The 22575-nt window shown below is 37.5% G+C and overlaps 1 protein-coding gene across 3 annotated transcripts in view; it reads left to right on the top strand.

The window, feature by feature from the left end:
* The window catches only part of CRIM1 (cysteine rich transmembrane BMP regulator 1), a 175866-nt gene that overhangs the window by 117832 nt on the left and 35459 nt on the right, over positions 1-22575 (top strand). For all 3 annotated transcript variants that reach the window (XM_041404140.1, XM_041404143.1, XM_041404142.1), the window contains 3 exons: positions 1387-1569; positions 5606-5803; positions 22191-22319. In XM_041404140.1, the coding sequence (XP_041260074.1) occupies positions 1387-1569; positions 5606-5803; positions 22191-22319 (510 nt within the window). The remainder of the gene's footprint in view (positions 1-1386; positions 1570-5605; positions 5804-22190; positions 22320-22575) is intronic.

Here is a 22575-nt window from a genome sequence, read left to right as displayed (position 1 = left end):
GCTTATGTCATTGAGTAATATAATGATGATACTGTGAAGTCATGATTTCCTAATGACTAATGTGGAGTACTATAGTTGAACATAAATTTGGGGTGTATTTTCTACAGTGTCTTGTGCGGCAATGATTCCGCCTAAGCCGTGGAGCTGCGTGGTGTCGTGGAAGGGGTGCAAAATCAGTTGGATGGTTGAACTGAGTGGGCTTTGAAAATGAAATAAAATGGGCAAAATGAAAGAAAAATCAACTGTCTCTTTTATATCTGTCTTTGTCAGTAGCAACACAAACTATTTCCTGTTTAACAGTATCTGTAAAATAGGTCATGGAGGTGGGTTCATAAGTGTGGGATATCTGCAAGGTCAAAACCTCTGTGAAGACCTTGCAATATATACATGATGTGTGGATCTTCTTGATAATCTGGAACCAAATTTCTTTGGCATAAAATAATAATAAGGAATTTTCAGACTTTTTCATTGGTTTAATTAGCATCTTTATTCCCTTTTGTTTGAATGTTAACAAAGTAAACGAGCAATGTTCTTCCCAAAATACTTCAAAATATTGAGAGGCTCTTAGCTTCCCACAAAGTTTGGCTTTAATTATATGTCAAGGCTCTGCTGTAGATGGAGGCATACATGAACTACCCATTTTATATTTTTGAAACACTGAAGGGATCATGTAACTATTATTACAATTGAGGTTTTTGTTGGGTTGTTGGCTTTTTGTTTGTTTTTTTTGTTTTGTTTTGGTTTTTTGGGTTTTTTTGTTTTGTTTTGTTTTTTTGGTTTTTGTTGTGGGAAGTATGGTCGTGAGCTGGCTATTACAGCTTCAGGTTGCATGAAAAAGGAAGTGTTCAGTTCTGCATAACAGATCATGCAGTCACAAAACGTTTGGGTTTCATTTGTTTTTTGGGGTTTTTTAACCTATCAATTGGACAGCTTTAGTGCAATTTATCCACCGGAGTACCAAGTCCTACAGAGAGGAAGATTACTTAAGAAAGATCAGAAACTGACTTCTTAAAACAGAAAAACATATTGTTTCATGTGCTGAAATTTGAAGTAGCTTCGGTTTCATTGAGAATGAGAAATATTTAACACTTACAAAGAAATACCAGTGCTGTAGCCTTTTTCAGGATTTTAATTTTTTTTAGTTAAGACTTTTAATTGTAGACAGTTGCTCCAAAGGTTATTTTAACAGCATTTTATTTTCTCCCATTGTTGAAACAAAAAATAAAATATACCATGTTCTTAAAATGAAATTGTATTTGAGTTTACAAAATGAAAGAAAAATCAACTGTCTCTTTTATATTTGTTTTTGTCAGTAGCAACATAAGCTTAACTATTCCCAGTTTAACAATATCTGTAAAATACTTTTTTTTCCTTTTCTTCTTTCAGAAGTGAAGCCAACTTGCATATTTAACAGCATGGAATATTATGATGGAGACATGTTTCGGATGGATGCTTGTCGATTTTGTCGGTGCCAAGGGGGAGTCTCTATTTGTTTCTCTGCCCAGTGTGGTGAGCTACACTGCGACAGGTACTATGTGCCAGAAGGAGAGTGCTGCCCAGTCTGTGAAGGTACAGTCTCTTCTTAATCCTGTCTGCTTTTAATTCTGCTGCTTTTTTTACATTTGCCGGTTCAATGGAAATGAGCAAACGTGGGCTTTTGTTCTTCTGAAGTTTGCAAATTCCTCCGTAATTCAGTTTATTTCTACATTTTTGCTGTGCCTGAGTGTGCTGTCTTGTTCTTTACAGTGCTTCTCTGACCTCGACTCTACTTAGACATGGTCACGTGTGCAGTGCTTTTTGAGGGGCTTTCTTGACAAACATAAAAAACTGTTTCTAATTTCAGCACAGACCTTTAGACAGGTATATCTCCAGAGCTGCAGTTGTGACCCTGAGGCAAATTTTGATTGCTTTGCAACCTCCTTCTTATTCTGTTCAGCTAGAGTAATGCACACTTCTTTCCCCTACAGTTACAGCAAAGCAATGTGGCAGCAATCTGATGCCAATGTTTTTCTCTTCCTCCTTTGCTCTGCGTGGAGCCTTGCTGCGCCTGCAGTCCTCCTAAAAAGGGCTTTGTGGGAAATTTCACATTGATCCTCTTGCTTATACTAGAAAGTATTGGGGGCATCTTCTGCCAGAATGCAATCAGAATTGCATCAGAGGAAGATGGGGTGGTGCTGGGCACGTGGACCTTGCCTCAGTGAGGATCAGGTTATTGCCACCAGGTAGTCAGGCCTGTGAAACACCTTTAGTCCCTTAGTTTAAATGTGGACATAGGAATATCTTCTCAATAAGTGAAATCACCTGGAAATCTGAAATCTTCTCAGAGGAGAGGAATCTAGTAATTACTGTGATTTTCAAACACTTTGCAGTCTTCTTAATATCATTATTCATGTAGTTCTTTGCAGGACCAAATAAGCCAGAAGATCCATTGTAGTAGTCTTTTATTCCAAGCAGAGAATTAGAAAGTAAAGTATCTCATAAAAATACATCTAATAGGTCCAGCTGTAAGAGCTGGACCTTCTCACTCAGCACAGGATCTGGTGAAAAATGGCTTGTTTTGTTACAAGCTACTGAAAGCTTCAGAGATTCAGACCCAAAATCTGGACAATAAAATATCAGGTGGGGAAGTTAGGAAGTAATTTTTAAGAGTATTTGTAAATTTTAATGTTTTCGTGTATATTTTATATATTTTAGTGCCAGTTTTTATCAGGTTGACACATGGTGTTCACATGTAAAGAAACTGAAATGAAAATGTTGTAGATTTAAGTATTCTAGAGAGATACCAAGCCATGTTTGCCCTGAGTTTAAGACCTGGCCTAGGCATTCATTGCTGACTATACTTGAAGGCAGGATCCTAGATTTTTGGTCTTTCCTGGTGCAGTTGCACCTACAGTTACAAGAGCCTTCATGCTCTAAGAAAAAAAAAAAATCTGTGTTATACTGTCATTTAATGACAGATTGAAAAAGTCTAGAGAAGGCATGTCTGGTATGGTGAACCCCCCCAAGTAATTGCAGATCCACTCCTGAAGGAACTGCTGTATGAGCTGCTGACTTCATAGAATATATAAAATCTCTTGGGTTCCTTTCCTATAATTATTATTTTTTTTCTCATATGTGAATATTCCAAGATTTGGCATTATGAAATTATTGTGACAATATATATAGATGTATAAATATATCTATATATCTGCTCTATCTGTCCTCTCTGTCATATTCAGATATAGGTGCTGATTTTCCACATTGGACTCACAGATCTAGATATGTCCTTTACCCTCTTTGATGATTTAAATATTCGGCTACCTTATTATTTATCAATAAACTGTTCTGTCATATCATTATACCACAATAAAATTTGATTTCTCCATTTTTGCAATGTTTCAATCAGACTAGCAAGATAACATTTCATTTCAGGTTGGTGAGTTGGTGTCTATTAGTCTACAGTGGAAATTTCTTCTTTAAGACAGGTCCTTAGTAAGAATAAAATGGGTAATGTTATGTAATTATTGAGTAGTCTTTTATTTTTCTAGTAATGACTGTGGCTTAATACCAAGTTACAGGGTCCTTCATCAAACCATCTGGTGCTATATGCCTTCCTTCTTTCTGTTGTGTATTCTTCTCATAGGGGTTGTGGCACTAAATTAAGTCTGACTTCTGATTCTGAATGATTGGATAGTAAGATACGTGGTGGTTTTTACTAGAAATCCCTCTTGATTTAGTAGCATTCTTTTAAGTGAGCCTAGACAGCTTGCTCCATTAACATATTATAATTGTTCTGGTCCCTTTAAACACTTAAAAAAAACCCAAAAAACTGGCTCTGGTCCCTTTTTAAGTAACTTGGGTAAAGTTGACATTTAAATTGACACGGTCATGTATGTTAAATGGGCAGAACATATCAGCCCACCCATTCATGCTTTTCTAGTTGTTGAAGAAGTGGCATTTTTTTCTACCTGTTCTTCTTCTCTTGAGTATTTCATGGCTTGTTGTCAAGGTGATTAGTTGCTTCCTACAAATATTTACTTGATTATAGAAATATAAAAAAAACCCAAAGGTTTTCTTTCCCCAAGAATTCTAAAGTGGCAAGTACTAAATTTGGTGTGAGTTGTGTAGTACAGGCAAAAGCCCTTCTTGGCTTACCTCCAGGAGGAGTTCTTTCTCAAAGTTCTGTAGGCTATATCAGCATTAGGAGATGTAATTTGTATCTTTAAATGCTACTGACCTTTTAAGGGTACCAGGAACTTTGTGCTTTGAGTTGCATAGAAGACTATTGCAAGTAGCACAAATCTTGTATGCATTTGTGTGCTTTTTTTGTATTCCTCTGTCAAACAGAATTCTGTACATAGGTTGAATGATAAAATTCACTTCATTTCTTTGTGAATTATTTGATTTTTGGCTAAGTCAAACCAGGTTTTACAAGATCATCCTAAAACATCAAAGGTTCAAAGTTAAGAATTTAGGTAGCATTTTAATTTTTAAATGCCTTATTTTCACAACCATATGGTTTTGGGCTTAATCAAAATTTTACTAAAATTATGAATATCAGTACAGCTCAGGATGGGGGTGACGTTGTGTGCCGTTGGACTCCAAATGTTTGGAGTGTCATAAAGTGGCTTTGAATAAGACAAAAACTACTGGCACTGCTACAGGTTTTATCTACATTCAAAATGCATTGCCTTCCTTCCAAAGGGGACTGATGAAACTCCAAAGAAATAATCCAAGTTTCATTCAAGCCTTCTTTTCCTTCAGATAGGACATCTTATTTCTCCTGAGTCCTTCCATCTTAACACTCCTGGAAGATTAACTTATAATAAATCACTTGTGCTTATTTGATGTCTGCTAAAAAAGATGTTTTCAGGTATATTTATTGCTTTTAATATATTAAATTTGGTTTACTATATAATTTGTAGTGTTGCTTGCTTTGCAAACCTGGCCTACTTACTGTGCATTCTCAGATACTTCATTTCTGAGCCTGACAGTTACCTTTTCTTAGCCACCATGATAAGCTGTATATATTCACATAATGTATATATCTTTTTAGCTATTAATATCAGTGCAACTTACCACATCTCTGGAGTACTATTATTTCTGAAGTATTATTACTATATAAAAAGCTGCTTTTATTTCCAAAAATGGGGTAGCTTATACAGACTTTCATGGAACCTAAGGAGAAATCTTACATGAAATATGCTTATAATTCTGTTATTTAAATACCCAGGTCTTAGATTGACTGCTAGCAGGTAAGTGGGACTTGTGGCTTTCAAGGAGCAAAAATTTCAACTGAAATGAAATTGAAAACTGACCCTGTTCAAAAAGGTAGTATATCTCCAAAACTAGGATGAGGTGCAGCTTAAAAGCACTATTCCTGTTCCAGCAACAAATGTGCCAGAGTGCACATCTTTGCTCATGGTGTAAAAGAGTGTTGCAGTGCTGACAGGAGTCATTCCAGGGGGCATTTAGAAATGTTGGTACAAAAAAAAAAATCAACAGATCCAAGAACCATTTTGTCCTGAAGAAAAAGAAAAACAAAAAAGAACCATTTTGTCCTGAAGAAAAAAAAAAACAAAAAAAATTAAAACATTAATTAAAGCACACATTGCTCTCGTTTCAGACCCACTTTATCCAGTGAATAACCCTGCTGGCTGCTATGCCAATGGCCAGATCCAAGCTCACGGGGACCGCTGGCGAGAGGACGACTGCACGTTCTGCCAGTGCATCAACGGGAACCCGCACTGCGTGGCCACGGCCTGCGGGCAGAGCTGCCTCAACCCTGTCAAGGTCCCCGGGGAGTGCTGCCCTGTCTGTGAAGGTAGAAGTGGTACTCCCCCTCTTTTGGGTTTGGGCTGTCATGGCTCCTGCTTACCTGGCAATTCTCGGTTTACTTTAAGATTTGGGAGGATTGAAGAAGCTGGTGTGGTATTGGCTGAATAATTACAGAGGGCAGAAAACATCAGCGTGGTTTAATTACGTCTGTATGTTGGCAATCCTGGTGCCCTTTTGGCATAAAGAGTGGAGTAAGAGGTGGTTAAGATCAGCATTATTTACTAATTTTTCTCTTAGCTTTGCTTAAACCTTATTAATAAATATAGGAGAAGTTAGAAGGTCAAAATGTTTGTCACTATAGGTATTACTGTTAACTGGATTATTCATGTTTTCTTCTTCATCACAGTCATTTAGTTGCAACTAAAAATCTCTTTGCACAACGTAGTTTGATATTGGACATAATTATATCAGTGAAATTTGTAAAAAGGCATATTACGTGGGAGATAGATTAACTCTTCAACTTTACAATTATTTTTTCATTTGTTTGTGGAAATATACATGTATATGGTTTAACAGACTGAGATTTATAAGGTAAAATGCTTGCCCAGCCTGACAATGAAAATGTGAAGACTTGCAACCTGAGACATTAAAAAATATTTTGAATTGCATATGTAAATGTGCATTTGGAGCTGCATTTTATGGAGTAGCTGTTCATCAGGAAAAACACCAGATAAATTTAGAAACAGTTCTTCTAGACCTAGAGCCATCTTCACAGTACGCAAACACTAGTGGTTGCTCAGTGAGTTGGCACTTACACGTTTTTCTCATTCCATCTCTGATTAAAAAAAAAAAGAATTTTGTATACCTACATGTCTCTCAGGTTTGCAGTATCCATCCTTCATGGTTTGCAGTATCCATCCAAGTAAGCTCACTGGGATATTTACTTTTTTGGATTAATCTGAGGAGTATATGGATTTCTTACAGATTCTCTTTAACTTAAGAATTCACATCGCTAGGTATGAAGAAGGTGTTTGATACAATGTGTAAAAGCTGCCGGTGAATTGTACAGAATTGCACTACTTGAACTGAATTAATGTCACTGTGAGGAAGCAGGATAACTGCTTTTAATCCCCAGTGATCACCTCAGGATAGGTATCACAAAGCCTGTGCTGTCACCCCTCATTATCTAGGTGTCTGAGCCAGCTTGGGAAGGCATACAGAGAAAAAGAGAGGCTGATGGAAGTATTCTCAACATGTTAATACACTGAGAGGATTCTTTTCCTCTAATGAGGGAAGGATAGGCAAATATGTCTATTTTCCTCTTCCAGACCCCAGAAAATGGATGCGAGATAATTCAATTAAATGCATATACATATATATATATATATATATATATATATATATATGTTATCTAATTATGAAGAACCGTGGGAAGCAAACACAGCGTCAAGCGTAGGCTTCCATCCTTCATTGCTAAAGGTTGCAACATAAACATGCTGGTGCTTCATTAACACACCACAGTAATGCCTCTGCAGTGCTCTCAGGACAAAGTTAGGTCCCCTGGACTAGGCTGCATAATTCTATGCAAGAAGAGGTTTGTACTTTTAGAAGACGATGTAGCTACAGCTGTTTAAGTCCAGAAAAGTTGTTTTGGAGTTGCTTGGATGAGTGACGTATGGAGGGCAATCATACTTAGGATACAAATGGATGAAAACTGACACAATGGAATTGTGGAATCAATATTTAAATGAGATCTTTGTGTAATCTAAATTATGTTTTATTAAAAAATAATCAGACTTCTTATTTGTTTGTCATGTTAGCTGTTGTATGATGTATACTTAATTGTAGTCATCTAGTTTTAAGTCTATCATCTGGAAGGCAGTGATACTGAATAGTATTTTGAGGAACTTCCTAAGTTTTGAGCTTAAAAGCATCACATTTGCCTTTGTGGGAGTTTTTTCAACAGGTAATGAAATTATGTAAGTGGTGGAACCAACAGTTAGTAGACATGCTTATAGTTGCTGCTAGATTGAAGTTTCAGCAGTACTTAGGTACCAGTGATCAGGGAACATCTGAAAACACTTGAATCCTCTCCTCTTTTTTTCCTTCCCTCTCCCACAGCAAACAAATGTAACCAAAAAAAATTATTATGATCAATTATTGCAAATTATTTAATTCCAGGAATCCAGATACGGGATTATTTCAAGGATCAAAAAAATATTTGACTGTTAAAACACAGTAGTGAGTTCAGATGCTAGAACCCAAGATTTAAAAAATTGAGTTTGCAAGAAGCACCTCTGGATGATTTGATGAGAAATTATTCAGCATTTGAGACTTAACAACTTCTCTTGCAATAATTACAAATTAAAAAATCTCTGAGAAATGAACCATCAAGCGTACCAAAAAACCTCTTGGAGTTATGTTTTGGGGCATCAAAGAAGTTCAAGGCTGTTATGCCTTGTGATTAGCAGCCTGGATAAAAGTACTTAGTTACGTGAGAGCAAGGTGTTACCTGATTTAAAGTATAAGCCCTGTGCATCTTTCTGAACCTATTAACATCTTTTCTGAAAGCACATCTTAAGAAAATTCCAGAACATTAGGAAAAAATAGCAATGTTAGATGTTGACTGTCTGCATTTAACACTAAGAATGTGTATCTTAAAATTGCTTTTTTAAAAAAAGGCAATGCATGAGCTAATGGCAGCAAGGGCTTGTCTGTTAGCTGTAGACTTCTGGCCCACCTCCAAGGTCAGATAGCTTCATGTGTCTTAAGCCTTAAATCTGAGATTAGTGGTGTTTCTACTTGGAGTTAATGGGTGGAGTAGGCAACAAGTACTGTCTGCTTTCATTACAATACAGCTGTCACCTGCTAACACAGTAGGCAAGGAGCTTCTTTAGATTTCTGTTCTCTGGTTTTTTCATTGTCCTGAGAAGTCCTGAGGCTGAACTGGAGAAGTATGCATGCCCTGGGAAGAAGTTAAAAACTTCTACTTCCTTCGGACAACTGATTTTTCACAAATTTTAGTTTTATCATTTTAATGACAACCTAGTCCTATCTAAAATGCTATTTTGTTTCTGCCATCATCCAGCCACTTGACATCTTAATTCACTTAAACAGGTAAGCTGCATGGATCAATGCTCCTTCCCATTTTAAATCAGCTTCTCACTGTTTTTACTGAGCATTATTTCTGTTGATGAAGTTCTGCTGCTGATGCTCACTGTGCTATCCATGACCTGCAGGGGGGTGGGAACAGGGAAGAATAAGGTCCTGGCTGGGAAGCTGGCTGACAAATCAATCCCTTGATTTTGATGATTCTAATTAAAAAGATGTGCAGTACATTTTAAAGGAACTACAAGGAATGAAGAAAATTCCAGACACATTTTTTCCTAAAGACGAATTAAAATTTGTCAGCCATTTGATGCTTTTACCACCTCATTGCACTTGCATATCCACAGTTTAACTTGAATTTTGCAGTGCACTGTATGAGCAGAGGCGTTGAGTGTCTGTGCTCTCCAGTTTGGTTTCTCCGTCTTTCTGCTTCTCTAATTTCCTACTATTCAGGAAAGAGAAGCAGAATTCTTATCTAGTGTGAGTGTCTAGTCTGGCATCAGTGATGTTATATAAGTGTCATATTTTCAACTATGTAAGTTAGTAAAGCAGAAAAAGTAGTGTACTTCAGTGATATGTACAATAAATAGGCAAAAATAATGTAAACTTTGCAGACAATTTTGAAATAGTAGTTTACTAGTGATTGTAAAGATAAAAACACCTCATTTTGCACTCCTCTTTTGAATGACTTCCAGTTCTCACATCTCAACATATCAACACTCTCAACAAGAGTATATACCCTAGAGAAATAACATCACTTTTGCAGATTAGTTTAAAATCACTTCTTTTCAAAAGTTGGATTATGTAATTGCATCATGAATATAATTTGCTTTTTTGCTCTTGCTTGTATACTACATTTCTTGATTCAGCTGTAGTTCTTCGTTTCTGCATTAATTTTTTTCACTTTTTTTTGTGGAGACTAATGCAGAATGTAGGAAATAATTGCTTACATTTTAGAATCTTAACTATGCATCAGATCTAAAGCAGGAAGAAGATTGGGACCTGCTGAAAACCCCCTACTATCTTAGTTTAGTGGCTGATGGACCAGTTCAGGCCCATATTTCTATTTAGAAATAAGTATTAGATAAAGAATAATAAGGAAGAAATTTTATATGCTTATCACTATTTTTAAGCATGCATTTATTTCTCATTGGATTTACATTTGAAAGAGAACCCAGCCAGCTTCAATTGTGTGAGCTTACTTTAGGCATGTCACATATAAACTCTTTAATATGCAAACCAAAGCATTTAGTCAAAGATATTTTTATCATATATTTTGGTTTGAGGGTTGAGGGATACAGGGATTTGTGAGACAAATTTGGGATTTGATGAGAAAATTCTAAGCAAAACTGCTTGTGGATCTGGCCTGGCTGTGGCTCATCCAGAGTAAAAGGTTATTAGTGTCAGTCACTTCTGACTCTTCCTCTCTGTCTTTGATCTAAATGCTGCTGTGCCTGCAGTTCTGCCAATTCACTTATTTCTTGGCTGGTTTATAATCAGTTTCAATGAAGGACATATTTGTTCCCCTAGATAAGTTTACATTCCAGCAGCTTCATAAGGATAAATTTTTTGTTGGATTACACTTGCAAAAAATTTTGCTGCCAGAGATCACATACAACATACTAGAAATTCTGTGTACAAAGGTTCTTGAAATATGAGCACAGTATGTCAGCATACAAACGTATTCAGCCTTTGAATACAGTAAATTCAGAACAAACTAAAACATTCCCATTCCCTCATGAAGAAAATTCTGATGTTCTTACTACCACAGTGAGAAAACCAGGCTGTGAGGACTGTAGAGACTAAAGTTACATCAAACCAGGTGTTGACACTTTTCTAAATTAGAGACCAAGATGGAACAATTGTGATATTTCAGTTTCTACACAGAGCTGATTAGTATCTGTTCTCTGTAGTAAACCCTTTTAATTCTTCCTGACTTGCTGTTGTGTGTGTACCCATGGTGTATATCCTGTATGTGTACTGTGAAATACATATTCCCCTGTTGATTGGATGCCCAGATTGGTTTGCAATGTATGGTTTTCTGAATACTTGCCTTGGGTTTGCTGGACCTGGGGAAGATGGTAAGAGTCACTCCCTCACTTCAATCTTGCCTGCTTCTGCTGGAAGGGAATGCTGAGTGAGGTGCTTGAAATACTTTACACTGGAGCTCCCTGGGGAGATTGATGAGGAGGAAGAGACAGGAGCATGGGGCAGTAGGTGCATGAAGGAGAGGGGTATTTATGGATGTGGAGTGCCAATACAAGGGGTTTGTATATCAAAGCTAAATTTATTTTATCTATAGACAACATAGGTAAAAGGAACAGACAGTGGCTTAGAAGGCAGAGTATGAATTCATATGTTTTAAAGCAGAGAACTGACAGAAAGATGCTCACCAAATTCAATAAGAGAAAATACAGCATGCTATGCTGCGAGGAACCAGATTAATTTTGATTTTTGTCTCAACATTGTTTGACCAAAGGTATAGAGGAAGGGCTGCACCTGTGCCACTTGCAGGAGGCAGCTAGGAGAAGATGGAGAAAAGCCCTGTCTCTGGGGAGACTTTGCCTGACAGCCATTTCATGTCTCACATGGAATAGGCAGTCAGTAGGAGACCACCAAGGACACTGTGTCCTCCAGAGAGGTTCTGCAGTTGGGTGGCAAAAGGTCTCCACCAAGGGACTGCAGTCAGACGTTCACCTGGGTCAGTGGTCTCCTGCCAGCAAGCAGACCTTGGGAGGAGCTGGGCGCTGTAAAAGTAACCACATCACAAGCTGCTGGCCTCTTTGTTGTCCTCGCTCTTTTTGCTTGCTCTCTCTCACTCGCTCTTCCTCTTGGGCTGGACACCTGTTGACCACCTCCTGTGTCCTGTCCTACCACTTCCATCTTGCTCACCTGCTCCAGCCATCACCTGTCCTTCCCCGCTGCGTTCCTGCTCGGGTTCCTGCCTGAGCCACCTGCTGCCAGCCCTGCGTCACGGATCCAGGCCGTCACCACGATCCCTGCTGCAGCCCTGTCCAGGGTTCTGGGCCTGCTCCCGATCCCCGCACACCTCGTGTCCGGTGCCTTGGAGTAGTGCTCAGGCTCCCCAGCCGGCAGCGTGCACACACCCCTGCCACGTGGGGGGCACCGATGGCACGCTCCCGAGTTCTGGTGGGAACACCCGCTTCTTCTCTCTGTCTTCCCTCTCTCTGTCTCTCTCCCCCCACCACTTTCTTTTTCCTTCTCCTTCCTCTTTTTCTGTTTCCTACTCTTGTTTAGTTGGGCATCGCCCTTTTCATTACCAAGAAATGGTTCTCAGATATAATATTTGCCTCATTTGGCTTAATTCTGTTCTAAATCATCTGTTTTAAAAGAACCCCCCAAAATTCCCCCTTAGTGGAACATGACACGCCTGGGGGGGATTCTTCATGAGTCCTGAACCAGATGATTGTTAAATAGCGGCTTTCCAGGAGAGTTTTTGTGATTAAGAGGAAAGAACATGTTGAATGTGGATTAACAGGGCCTTGAGAAGGCAAATACCATACTGAAATTAAGATCAAGAGGAGAATTAGCGAGACCTGAAGTAATCTTTTTTGCTCTCTTTCCTGTGGGTGGGTATGTCCCTAGATGACATAGTAGGTACTTTGTTCTTTTCCGTACATTGCTTCTCTGATAAGGGTGGAAGTTGGAAAGCGTTGGAGAGCTATGAGCACAGTCCAAAATTTGTAGAAGGCAGACTGAATAAATAGGATTGGTTCAGTTTAAAATAAAACTATGAAGTCAGAATGTGAGCATAGCAGTCCTCAAGTGACTAAAAGGTTGTTGCAAAGAAAAAGATAAGACAAAAAAAGAATGGGATTGGATTACAGAAGAGAAAGATGGGATTTAAAGGAAGGCAGAGAGTTGTTGAGGAAAACAAAATTCCCTCTGTGGCATGTTATGACTAAGATTGTCTTTTTGATGTGTTCAGGGCATGGAAGTTGTATTTTTAGCCTTAGTGAAAAGAGATTTGCTCAGGAAATTGCTTGCATAACTGAAAGCAGTAATGGTATTTCACGTGTAGTTTTCAGTGTTCATGCAAGTGATGGCTGCATACCAATACAGAGCCCGATACATTGCTGGGGGCTTGGAGGGGAAGGGTGTTTGGGGTCTTTTTAACTAAACATCAGAGTGATCAAATCCCTTTTGGCAAGACATGTTGATACAATATGTCCACTTAAATCACTTCTTTCCAGTTACCTGACACACTAAAGCCCATGGGCATATTAATAAAAACCCAATATATGAGGCAGGGGACAAGGTACTTTGAGGTGGCTGTTTCCATAGAGAGAGGTACAAAGCCTTTCCACAGAAAAGGCATGAAATTGGAGACAGAGGCATATTGAGACATGATAGTGTGGAGGGGAAGACCTTCCTTTATCCTTGGCCTGTCCCCAAACTCAAGCTCTTCAGCTGACACAACTTTCAGGGCATGCACCTCCTTTCTCTGGTGACAGGTGGGAAAAGAAGGCCTATTCCCTTCTGTGGATCCAGCTCAAGCAGTTAGTTTTAAGCTTCTGATGGATGCTTCTATAGCTCCTGTAATGATATTGGCCCTCTGGGATTTGACTTTGTTTATTTAATCTATTATCTATTTATCTCTTTAGTTTGTTTTCTCTTTCTTTGTTTTCTAGACTTCTCTGCATTAAGAGCCAAGGCTTAGGCAATGGTACTGGCTTTCCATGCTTTCCCCATCGTTTTAGAGCCAATGGCTTATTATTGGAGCACATGGAAGGGATCACATTTCTTCAGATTAAAACAGACAGCTAGGTACTGGGGAGAAAGGGGTTTTTCAAGTGCCATAAGGGACTGCAAAATTTTTATATGTGCTCACACGTCTTTTGGCTCAAACCAGCTTTCATGGGGACTGGTCTGTGTTCCTTTTCCATTGCAGCTAACCAGATCCATTGGCAATCAGCTAAACTGGCAGTTAGTACTGCTGCTTACTGCTTGCTTCTTGCTGGGCTAACAACTTTGCTTTCTAAGTAACATTACTGTGGTTTAAATATCAATTCCATTTTTAACAAATTTTACAAAAAAAAGAGGGAATATACCATATGAATATATAATAGCATGTTGATAATACTAAAGAAGCTACAGTGATAGAAATAACTGTTTCCCTTGGGCCATCTGCATCTGTGGACAGCCATCTGCAAATTGGAATAATAGCTGTGTTCACAGGAAGTAATATTGGTTAAGATAGTATGATTTTTTTTTTCTTTTTAACAAGATAATAAATACAAGTGTTCAGCACTGGCATTGATGCCAAAAATGTCCTTTAGGAAAGTCTGTGGTTGCTTCTATTCCCTTGCATCTCTGAGAGGCTATTCATAGAGAAAGCTGATACACAGTAATTGGTTATCTCACAGCATGTCCTTCTGCAAGAGAGCCCTCAGGTACAAGTGGCTGGGTGCCAGCATAAGCTGTGAATGAGAAATTAAGTGTTAAACAAAATCCCCTCAGAGGATTTTCATGAATAAGACCCACAGTACTTTGCTGTCATTATGGCTGACACTTTATCTTCACAAAAAGAAATTAACATTTTCATCAATAAAGGAATCCAAACTCTAGCTGAGATGTAATTCAGTTCAGTTCCTTTAGCGTGTCTAGCACTTCATTAAGTAAAAACAGGCAGTAGAGTCCAGTGAAAAGAAATTTGATTCATTCAGGATGAAGTCAGTGGTAGTGAGCAGTGTTCACTGACATGGGGTGTGGGCCCAGAGTCCTCCTTAGAGCATGAAATGTAAGTTATTGTTCAGCAGCAGCACTGGAGCTCCCAACTAGCCCTTTCATCAAAGTCAATTAAGGGATGCAAACGCCACTCTGCAGAGAATTGGGCTTCTGTTTGCCAGATCATGATTTAGTATAGTGGTTCTAGAGAGCAGCTGAGCTTGTGGAACCACTGGATGATGAAACCAAACTGGCCAGGGCAAGCCAGTGAAATTCAGGAAGACTTTACGAGTATGGAATAATGTTGTCATGGTTTCCAGTGATTCATTGTTGAATTCAGTGGAAGACTGCTGAAAAGGATAAATAACCAGAGAATCCTAATGAATATGTGTCAGAGGATGTCTCACTTATGAAGAACCTCATGGATCCTCCTAATTTTTTTCAGCACCAATGGTTTTCATAGATTTGCCCCAGATGTACACTAATTTTGTGTTTACCTTCACCTAGTAAAAATACGTTAATGGCCTTCTTAATGTATTTTAACAGTTCTTGATAGACTTAATTGAGTCTGCTTCAACAAGGTGGTCGTTTCTTAGTGTCATTCCACCTAAAATGGTCAAAAAAAGTTCTTATCAGCATTACAATTCATTTGACATGCCTGTTATACCAAAAGCTGCTAGAATTATTACAGACAAAAGGTATTAACTTCACATTTTGGCAGTAGAAAGTATGTATTTTGATTGCATCACTGCAAAAAAGACATGTATGTATACCCCCAGTTTCTTTACTCTGCAGCAATAGTCTTTGATTGTAATAGTTACTTTCAAAGAAAAAAATGCATATTTTAGTAGTTTCTGGTTGGCAGCATGAATAAAATTTGAGACAAAAGGCTGCCAAACTGAACTATGTGTTTGGAGGTGTTAATTAATGTATTTTCAGAGTTACTTGTGACATTAGAAAATTGTATCACCTAAGTCCTTGCACACATTTATAAATTGTTATGTGATGCTGAATTGTTGATCCCTGATAGCCGACACAATTAGCTAAATTCTGGGAAAAAAAATCCTTGTGAAGCATTAGGTATTTCAAACCCAGGAAGGAAATTCTTTAGCCCAGGACTCAGGACTGATATTTTTCATGTAATGAATTGGAGGGGCGGGGAGGGCTGGAATGCGAACTATGAGCATGGAAAACATTTAGTCACTCTTGGAATGATATGAATGTTTTTACAGGAAGCTTAAGTAAACACACATGCTGCTGCTTAGTAGGCTGCAGTTAACTTTTTTGGACAGTAGACAAAATTTAAACAAGTATGCAGACTCGAATGAAAGGCTGTTGAGCAGCACACCCTTCAGGTCCAGTTTTGAGCCAGTTATCACTTAAAACATTAGGTAAAAAGGCTTCAGTTTGTTTGGTGGGTTTTTTTATTCTGTGGTTGTTTTTAATGGTAAATGCTTGAATGCACTGATTTCTAATTTCTGTAAGTCATTTGATACTGGTTTCGTAGGATCAAAACATCTTACTTCTTTTAAAGGTGTACTCTGTGCTATGAATTACTACAGAAGAGGGAGCTATTTCACTTTCCCCAAACATGGGCATGTTCTTTGTTATTCATGCTAGAGATCTTTCTCCTTGTTTAGAATGTGATTTTTATTCTTTTTTTTTTCTTTTTCACCCCAGAAGAGGTTTTCATTTTATGAAAACAAAAGACATGTTGGACATCCTAGAATCCTATTTTGTTGAGCTTACTCAGAAGAAATGTTGTACAGAGGAAGAAGCTTAGAACAAAATAGTTACTTACCTACTTACAACCAATTTTGTAAAACCATGAAGTAACTATTTCCCTCACATGATATTACTAAAAGTATGAAACAAAGCCTTTTTGGAGTTAAAATATTGCATTCCAAATGAAACAAAGCAAAGAGATTGTTTTTCATGTAATATTAATAATAAAAATACCTTGCCGAGAGGTGAGGCCTGCATAATCTATTAACTTAAAGGAGAACAAAAAAATGAGACTGATTAAAGCTGGTTGTGGCTGTTACTAAATAATTCTTAGCAGAGAATTGCTCTTACAAACCCCTGGAAGAAATTTTGCTTACTGAATAAAAAATCTAGTTTTTAAGTCATGAAGTAGATTCAGAGAGATAGTGTTAGGCAAACATGTACTTATTTTGGAAAAATAAGGTAATCAGTATTTGGCAAAAGCATACAGAAATCATCAGAAATTGAAATATTTGTCTTCTGATTTCAGTTCCTTGATTAGGATTCATCAAAGATATTGCTGCTTTCACTGGAAATGTCCTGAGTTTATATGAAAGTGAAATTCATGGAGTCATGCAAGTTGAAAAGGACCACCAGAGATTTTTCTAGTCCTATCTCCTTCTTAAAGCAGGTCCTGTGACAGAAGGTTGTCAAGGCCCTGTCCCAGTTAAATTTTGAATATTTTGAAAGATGGAGATCGCACAAGTCTCCTTGATCATGTTATAGTTTGATGACCCATGTGGTTCAAAAGAAAGATCAAAACAGCTTTTATCAAGTTGTCATTTCCCATTTAGTGTTTGTGCTTGTTGCCTCTCATCCTAGCCTGGAGCCACCTCCAAGATTAGCCAGGCCTTGTCATCTTGGTACCCTCGGGTTAAGGAGTGGTAGACAGCAGTAGGATGCCCCCTGGCCCTCCTTCCCCAGGCTGAGCAAGCCCTGCTTTGTCTCTCAGCCTGTCCTCATGTGCCACCTCTCCAGCCCTGGCCAGCTCAGTGGCGCTGTCACATACTGGCTCAGGTGTGTCCATGTTGCTGTTCTGCTGAGGAGCCCAAAACTGGAGGCTGCTCCAGCTGTAAACTTCCAAGTGCTAAATGGAGGGAAACCATCCCTTCCTTGTACCTGCAGGCTGTGCTTCTGCTGGTGCAGGTCCCTCTTGTCCTTCACACAAACCAAAACTGAACTCCTGGTTCTCTCATAATATATTTGGCTTTGCAGAAGAGTACTTAAGTGTAATCCCGCTTTGCTTTCTGATACAAACTCTGTATCAGGCTAGAGTTCAGATTTTGAACAACTAAGAATATGATAGGAAGATGGGTATAATTTTTCATTAAGTGGTTCCACACTTAAGAAGGATGCTATTTAGTTAGTTAGTTGCCTTTTGTATAATTTATATAATTGTAATTAAATCTTTTTTTAACAGTAGATGTTAACAAGATTGCAGTAAATTGTAAATTGTCCCTGTTTTTTTTTCCTTTATTTGTTTTCCAAGGCTTTAGCAGTCAATGGTATATTTTAATTTTCATTCTCTTCCTTTTTCAAAAAATGATTTATCAAATTGTGTATATCATAAAATTGTAATCCTGAGAAACAAATTTTCCCTTCTCTCACTGAAACATGGGTGCACCAATTTCTCTCCATATCTGAATATTTGAGCAGTATCTTAGTACCTCAACACCTCAGTATAACAAATTTAGAGCTCAGTACTAGACCAAATTGAACATCCTTTGTTCTTGTGCATGTATTTATAGTAGTTCACATTGTTAACAGAAGAAAATATTTACTCTTTGTACTACAAGCTGTGTCACATCACTCAGGAGAAGTGGGAGGTCTCAGAAATCAAAGAAAGAGGGGTGTTGTAGGGATTGGTTTTGCTCATAGCATTCTAGATGGAAAAAAAAATCAGTGAAAATACTATTCTACCTTGATACTTTTTTTTTTTTTTTTTTGACAACCAGTTTTCCTGTTGGTATGGTTAGTATAGGTCCTTAAGGACAAAGCTAGCTCCAGACATTACTTGAATGCCACCCTTCTTTCACCATAAATGCAGTTTGATTTCAAGCTGGAATGATGAGATTCAGGGTTTGATCACATATTGTAGTGTTTTGCAGTGGACTAGTCAGACTGAAGGTTCACCAACAGCTGAAATACCTGCTGTAGATTTTAAAATTGTTGAAGTTTTTTTTTTAAGTAAATGGCATTGTAAAGACTTAATTATAATATTTTTATCAACCTCACAGCAAGCAAAATAATAATCTGCAGCAAAATTTGGCAGAGAAAGTATCAGAGAGGGTATATGGAAGCATGTTGTTCTAATAGGAATCTGCCTTTATATATAAGCACTTGGTATCAGCAAAATCTGTGCTCCATTAAATAATCTATTGTTTTCATCCAGACTCTCTTCAATCCCCCTTCTCTTTATTTCCTTCTCTCTTTCTTTCTATGGTATCGTTGTATTGTTGGTAAAGCACACAGGCAGAGACAGCACCCGTTTTTCCCACCCATTGTCTGTGCATTTGTGCACTGGATCTTTCTTCAGCCGTTTCTACCCAGAGCAGCAGTGAAAGCCCAGTTCAGATCCTGTGGTGGCACATGCTTTTTCAAGCTTAGCTACTGCTTGCCTATTCAAATAGCCAGAAGTCTGGCAGAGCAGATCTGGCTTTATTTGTTGAGTCTTGTCTAGTGAAGTGTTAAGGCCTGAATTTTTTTTTTTTTTTTCCCCTGGCTGCATTTTTGCACATGTGGGGGTAGGGAATTAAATTATTTCTTTTGTCCTCTATTTGCAGCTCATTGAGAAGCAGGCATGCATATAAAATTACTGTATCTCGGGGTTTACCTTTAGGGAGAGAAGGGAAAAAGGAACAGATTTGTAAGCTTGACTGGAAACACTGAGGATGCTGAAAGTAGGGCCAGAAGTGGAAGGTAACAGAATAATAAAATACAATGACTGGAGGATGCACAAAAACTTTTAATGTAACAACAATTTAATTTCATCCTTTATAATAAATACCATATTACTGCATGTATCAAAGGCACAAAAATGGTGTCCATGTGTCCAAGGCAAAGGAACATCAAAGTACAGATGTTTAATTTTGGAAAGTCACCAAAAATTATATAACAAATAGATAGACAGAGAAAATTGAAATTATGGATGGTTTTCCTAGACGTGAGGTTATACCTGCAATTACAGGAAAGTTATATTATGGGATAGACTTTGATGATGGGGAGTAAAACACAGTCCTCTTTCTCTCTAGCTTTGGTTTACACCCAAGTGGATCAATGAATACTAAGTAACCTGCATCTCAACTTTCAGTAAGGCTTTTTTGCTTTTTTTTATTGACATGTTTTACCTCATATCTGCAGTCAGATGGTAAAGCAGCAGTCTCCTTCAGTTCTCTGGCTTGTGTTACTGCCGGTGCACTTTGCTCTGGGCAGCAGTAATGGTTCATGTGATTTGTACTGGTTTTAGCTACCTGTCAGTACAAGCATTCCTGTGGCCTTTTTGTCATTTGAAGTGTAAGGTTTGTGGGGGATGACCAGTAACCTGACTGTAACTTCAGGGTAGCCCTTGCCTTCTGGCTTCTTGCATGTTTAGGATATTTCAGTTAGAGAATGGAGTGATGCTAAAATCAGTTTGGTTGCAGAACTAGTATATATACTCAGAGGCCTAAACAGCCAGCATTAATTAATTGAATTTATCATGTTATTGGTGGGTATTGGTGTATAGCAATATGTTCATTATTCCTAAACTAATGGTTTGGTGACGTTGCAAATGTTAAGTATTAGACATGAATATGATTTAGTCAGATACTCTATTAAATTGATTAGAAAACAACTACAAAAAGTTCATTTAGACTAAAAGAACTGTAGCTTGAAAATCCATGAATTTTGAAATACTTTGCTCATTATGGCTATTCTTCTACACTACACGTGCAAACTCAGAGCTCTGAAATGAAGAATTGATGAAAACCAATCCTTTGATCTCCAAACTTGTTATTTGTATTAAATCCCTACAAAAAAATTTAAAAAAAAACACAAACAAACAAAACAAAACAAAAAAATTTTAATTTAAATAAGAAGATATTTGAGAGACCTGGACAGACATGATGCCATTATACAGACTTCCAGATTGTGTATGAACAAAGCTGTTGGCACTGTTCTATATATTTTAAAATGTATTGCTGCTTTTCTACTAGAAATTATGCAAGCAACAAGTGTTACTCAGCAAGTGCATTAGCTGAACCATGACCACTGAGATACGTTTGAAGTTATCTAACTTAATTGTAGTGTCTTTAATGCAGTTTTTTCCTTCCAAACTCTAGTTAGCCGACCTAATTTTAAAAGGATTAAAAACGTTCATCAGCTGCATAAACTGTTGTGCTGGGCAGAGCAAGACTGGAGAGAAGCTATGAAAGCTGAAAATGTGAAAGACAGTGAAAGCAGAAAAGTTCATTCTTGAAATACGATAATTTTCAGTTGACTGGAAGGCATGGGTGCAAAAGCTGCCTGCTGGAATGTAGCCCATAGGCACAGAAATCAGTATTTTGTTTAACAGTGTATACTTCTAACAACTTAATCTACAGTGTGAATATTTTACCCTTACTCTGAAGGTAAAGACTAGCTGCCTATAGGTAAAAATGGCAAAATCTGTGGTCTGAGGATGAAAGATGGCAACATGTGGCCACCTCCACTCAATATAATTTCTCCATATTTTCACAATTTATCACTTTAGTTATGGAAGGCTTTTTAAATTTAATTTTGTATAAATCTTCATTTTTTGAGATGGAGAAACAGAGTACACTTAAACACTTGAAGCACTGAAATGAAAGCTAACAATTCTTTAAATCATGCAGTTTTTGTTTCCTGAATATTTTGTATAATGTTAATAATGCTTGTAACTATGAACTCATTGGTTCTTCAGTGCCTGAGTTCTGTGAAAAACACTAGATAGACAAAATTAGTCTCAGAGAGCAAAACGTTGTTCAAGAAAAGATAGGTATTGCTTTCCTCTTAAATCCTGTTTTATGATGGTCCTTTTGAGGTTTCTTGTTATCTCCATAAGTCTCTGGATTTTGTTTTATTCTAACAACTTTCTATACCTAGAGCATGTTAATATTTCTGCCTACCCTACGTATCAAAAAATATTTCATACTCCAGCATATTTAAATGGTGTCAAAATGTAAGTATTGTACTGTTGGTAAATAACTTACAGTTGACAATAATCTCTTCAACCTCAGAATGCATAATCTGGGACTGCAAAGTATACTGTGAGAGATGATGTTTTCGATAAATAACCATGATAAATGCTCTCTAGAGATCTTTCACATGCAGTGCATCTTACATTCCCTTTTGGTATTCAGAGTCTCTTCTACTGTAAATTTCAGCAGAGGTGATGTTACTCAAATGGAGAAAGATTTGACTTCTGAATTACATGTTTGATGTGCAGCTTGGTAGTATCAATCAATTCAGCTTTATATAAACTATGTTCAGTTTCTAAAGCAAAAAATCTGCATGAAATTTTGATTAAACACTTCTGGAGAAATATGGGCAAAATAAATACTTTGCATTTAGTTTGAAAGTTCATGAGCAGGAAAGCTGATTTCATAGTGAAAAAAAACCCAAAAAGTGGTAATCCTTTTCTGTTTAGATACTTCAAAAATTTTCTACAGCTTCATGCTGTTTTTGTTGACGGTACATTTGAAACAAAGTCTGTTTATTGACTATTTTCTAAAGTACCCAGAATATTCATCAGAAACAAAAGTAATTAAAATTACTCTCTTTACTGTTATGTTGTGTACAGATTTTTGTGAACTTGATTAAAATGCTCAAAAATCTCAAATTTATGTGTTTTTTTGGTTTTTTTTTCTTACCTCCAGAACCAACGTATATCACAATAGGTCCGCCCACCTGTGAGGTTTTGGTGAACTGCACTTTGACTGAAAAAGACTGTATCTATAGCTTCAAACTGGACCAAAATGGTTGTCGCATTTGTCAGTGCAAAACTAGTGAGTATGCAGAAATGCAGTGGCTTCTACCTTTTATACCAAATTATATGTGAAAATGGTAGTATGCAGTTTTTTTCCATTCATAATGTTGATTATATGCTGTGTTAGTATATGTGTGCTTTATAGTTGTTCATCTTTAAAGAACTGGCTCCTGATTTCTGACATTGCTTACTTGCTTAAAAGGTGTTTTGAGGAAAATGTACAGTGCTTGACTTTTGAGGTAAAAAATTAACAGCTGGCTAGAAAAGGTAATAAT

This window comes from Onychostruthus taczanowskii, unplaced genomic scaffold, assembly GCF_017590055.1.
Source record: "Onychostruthus taczanowskii isolate IOZ18803 unplaced genomic scaffold, ASM1759005v1 scaffold21, whole genome shotgun sequence".
In the NCBI taxonomy this organism is placed as follows: domain Eukaryota; kingdom Metazoa; phylum Chordata; class Aves; order Passeriformes; family Passeridae; genus Onychostruthus; species Onychostruthus taczanowskii.
The sequence above is the reverse complement of the archived record's forward strand: the minus strand, read 5'-3'. Positions and strand labels throughout refer to the sequence as shown.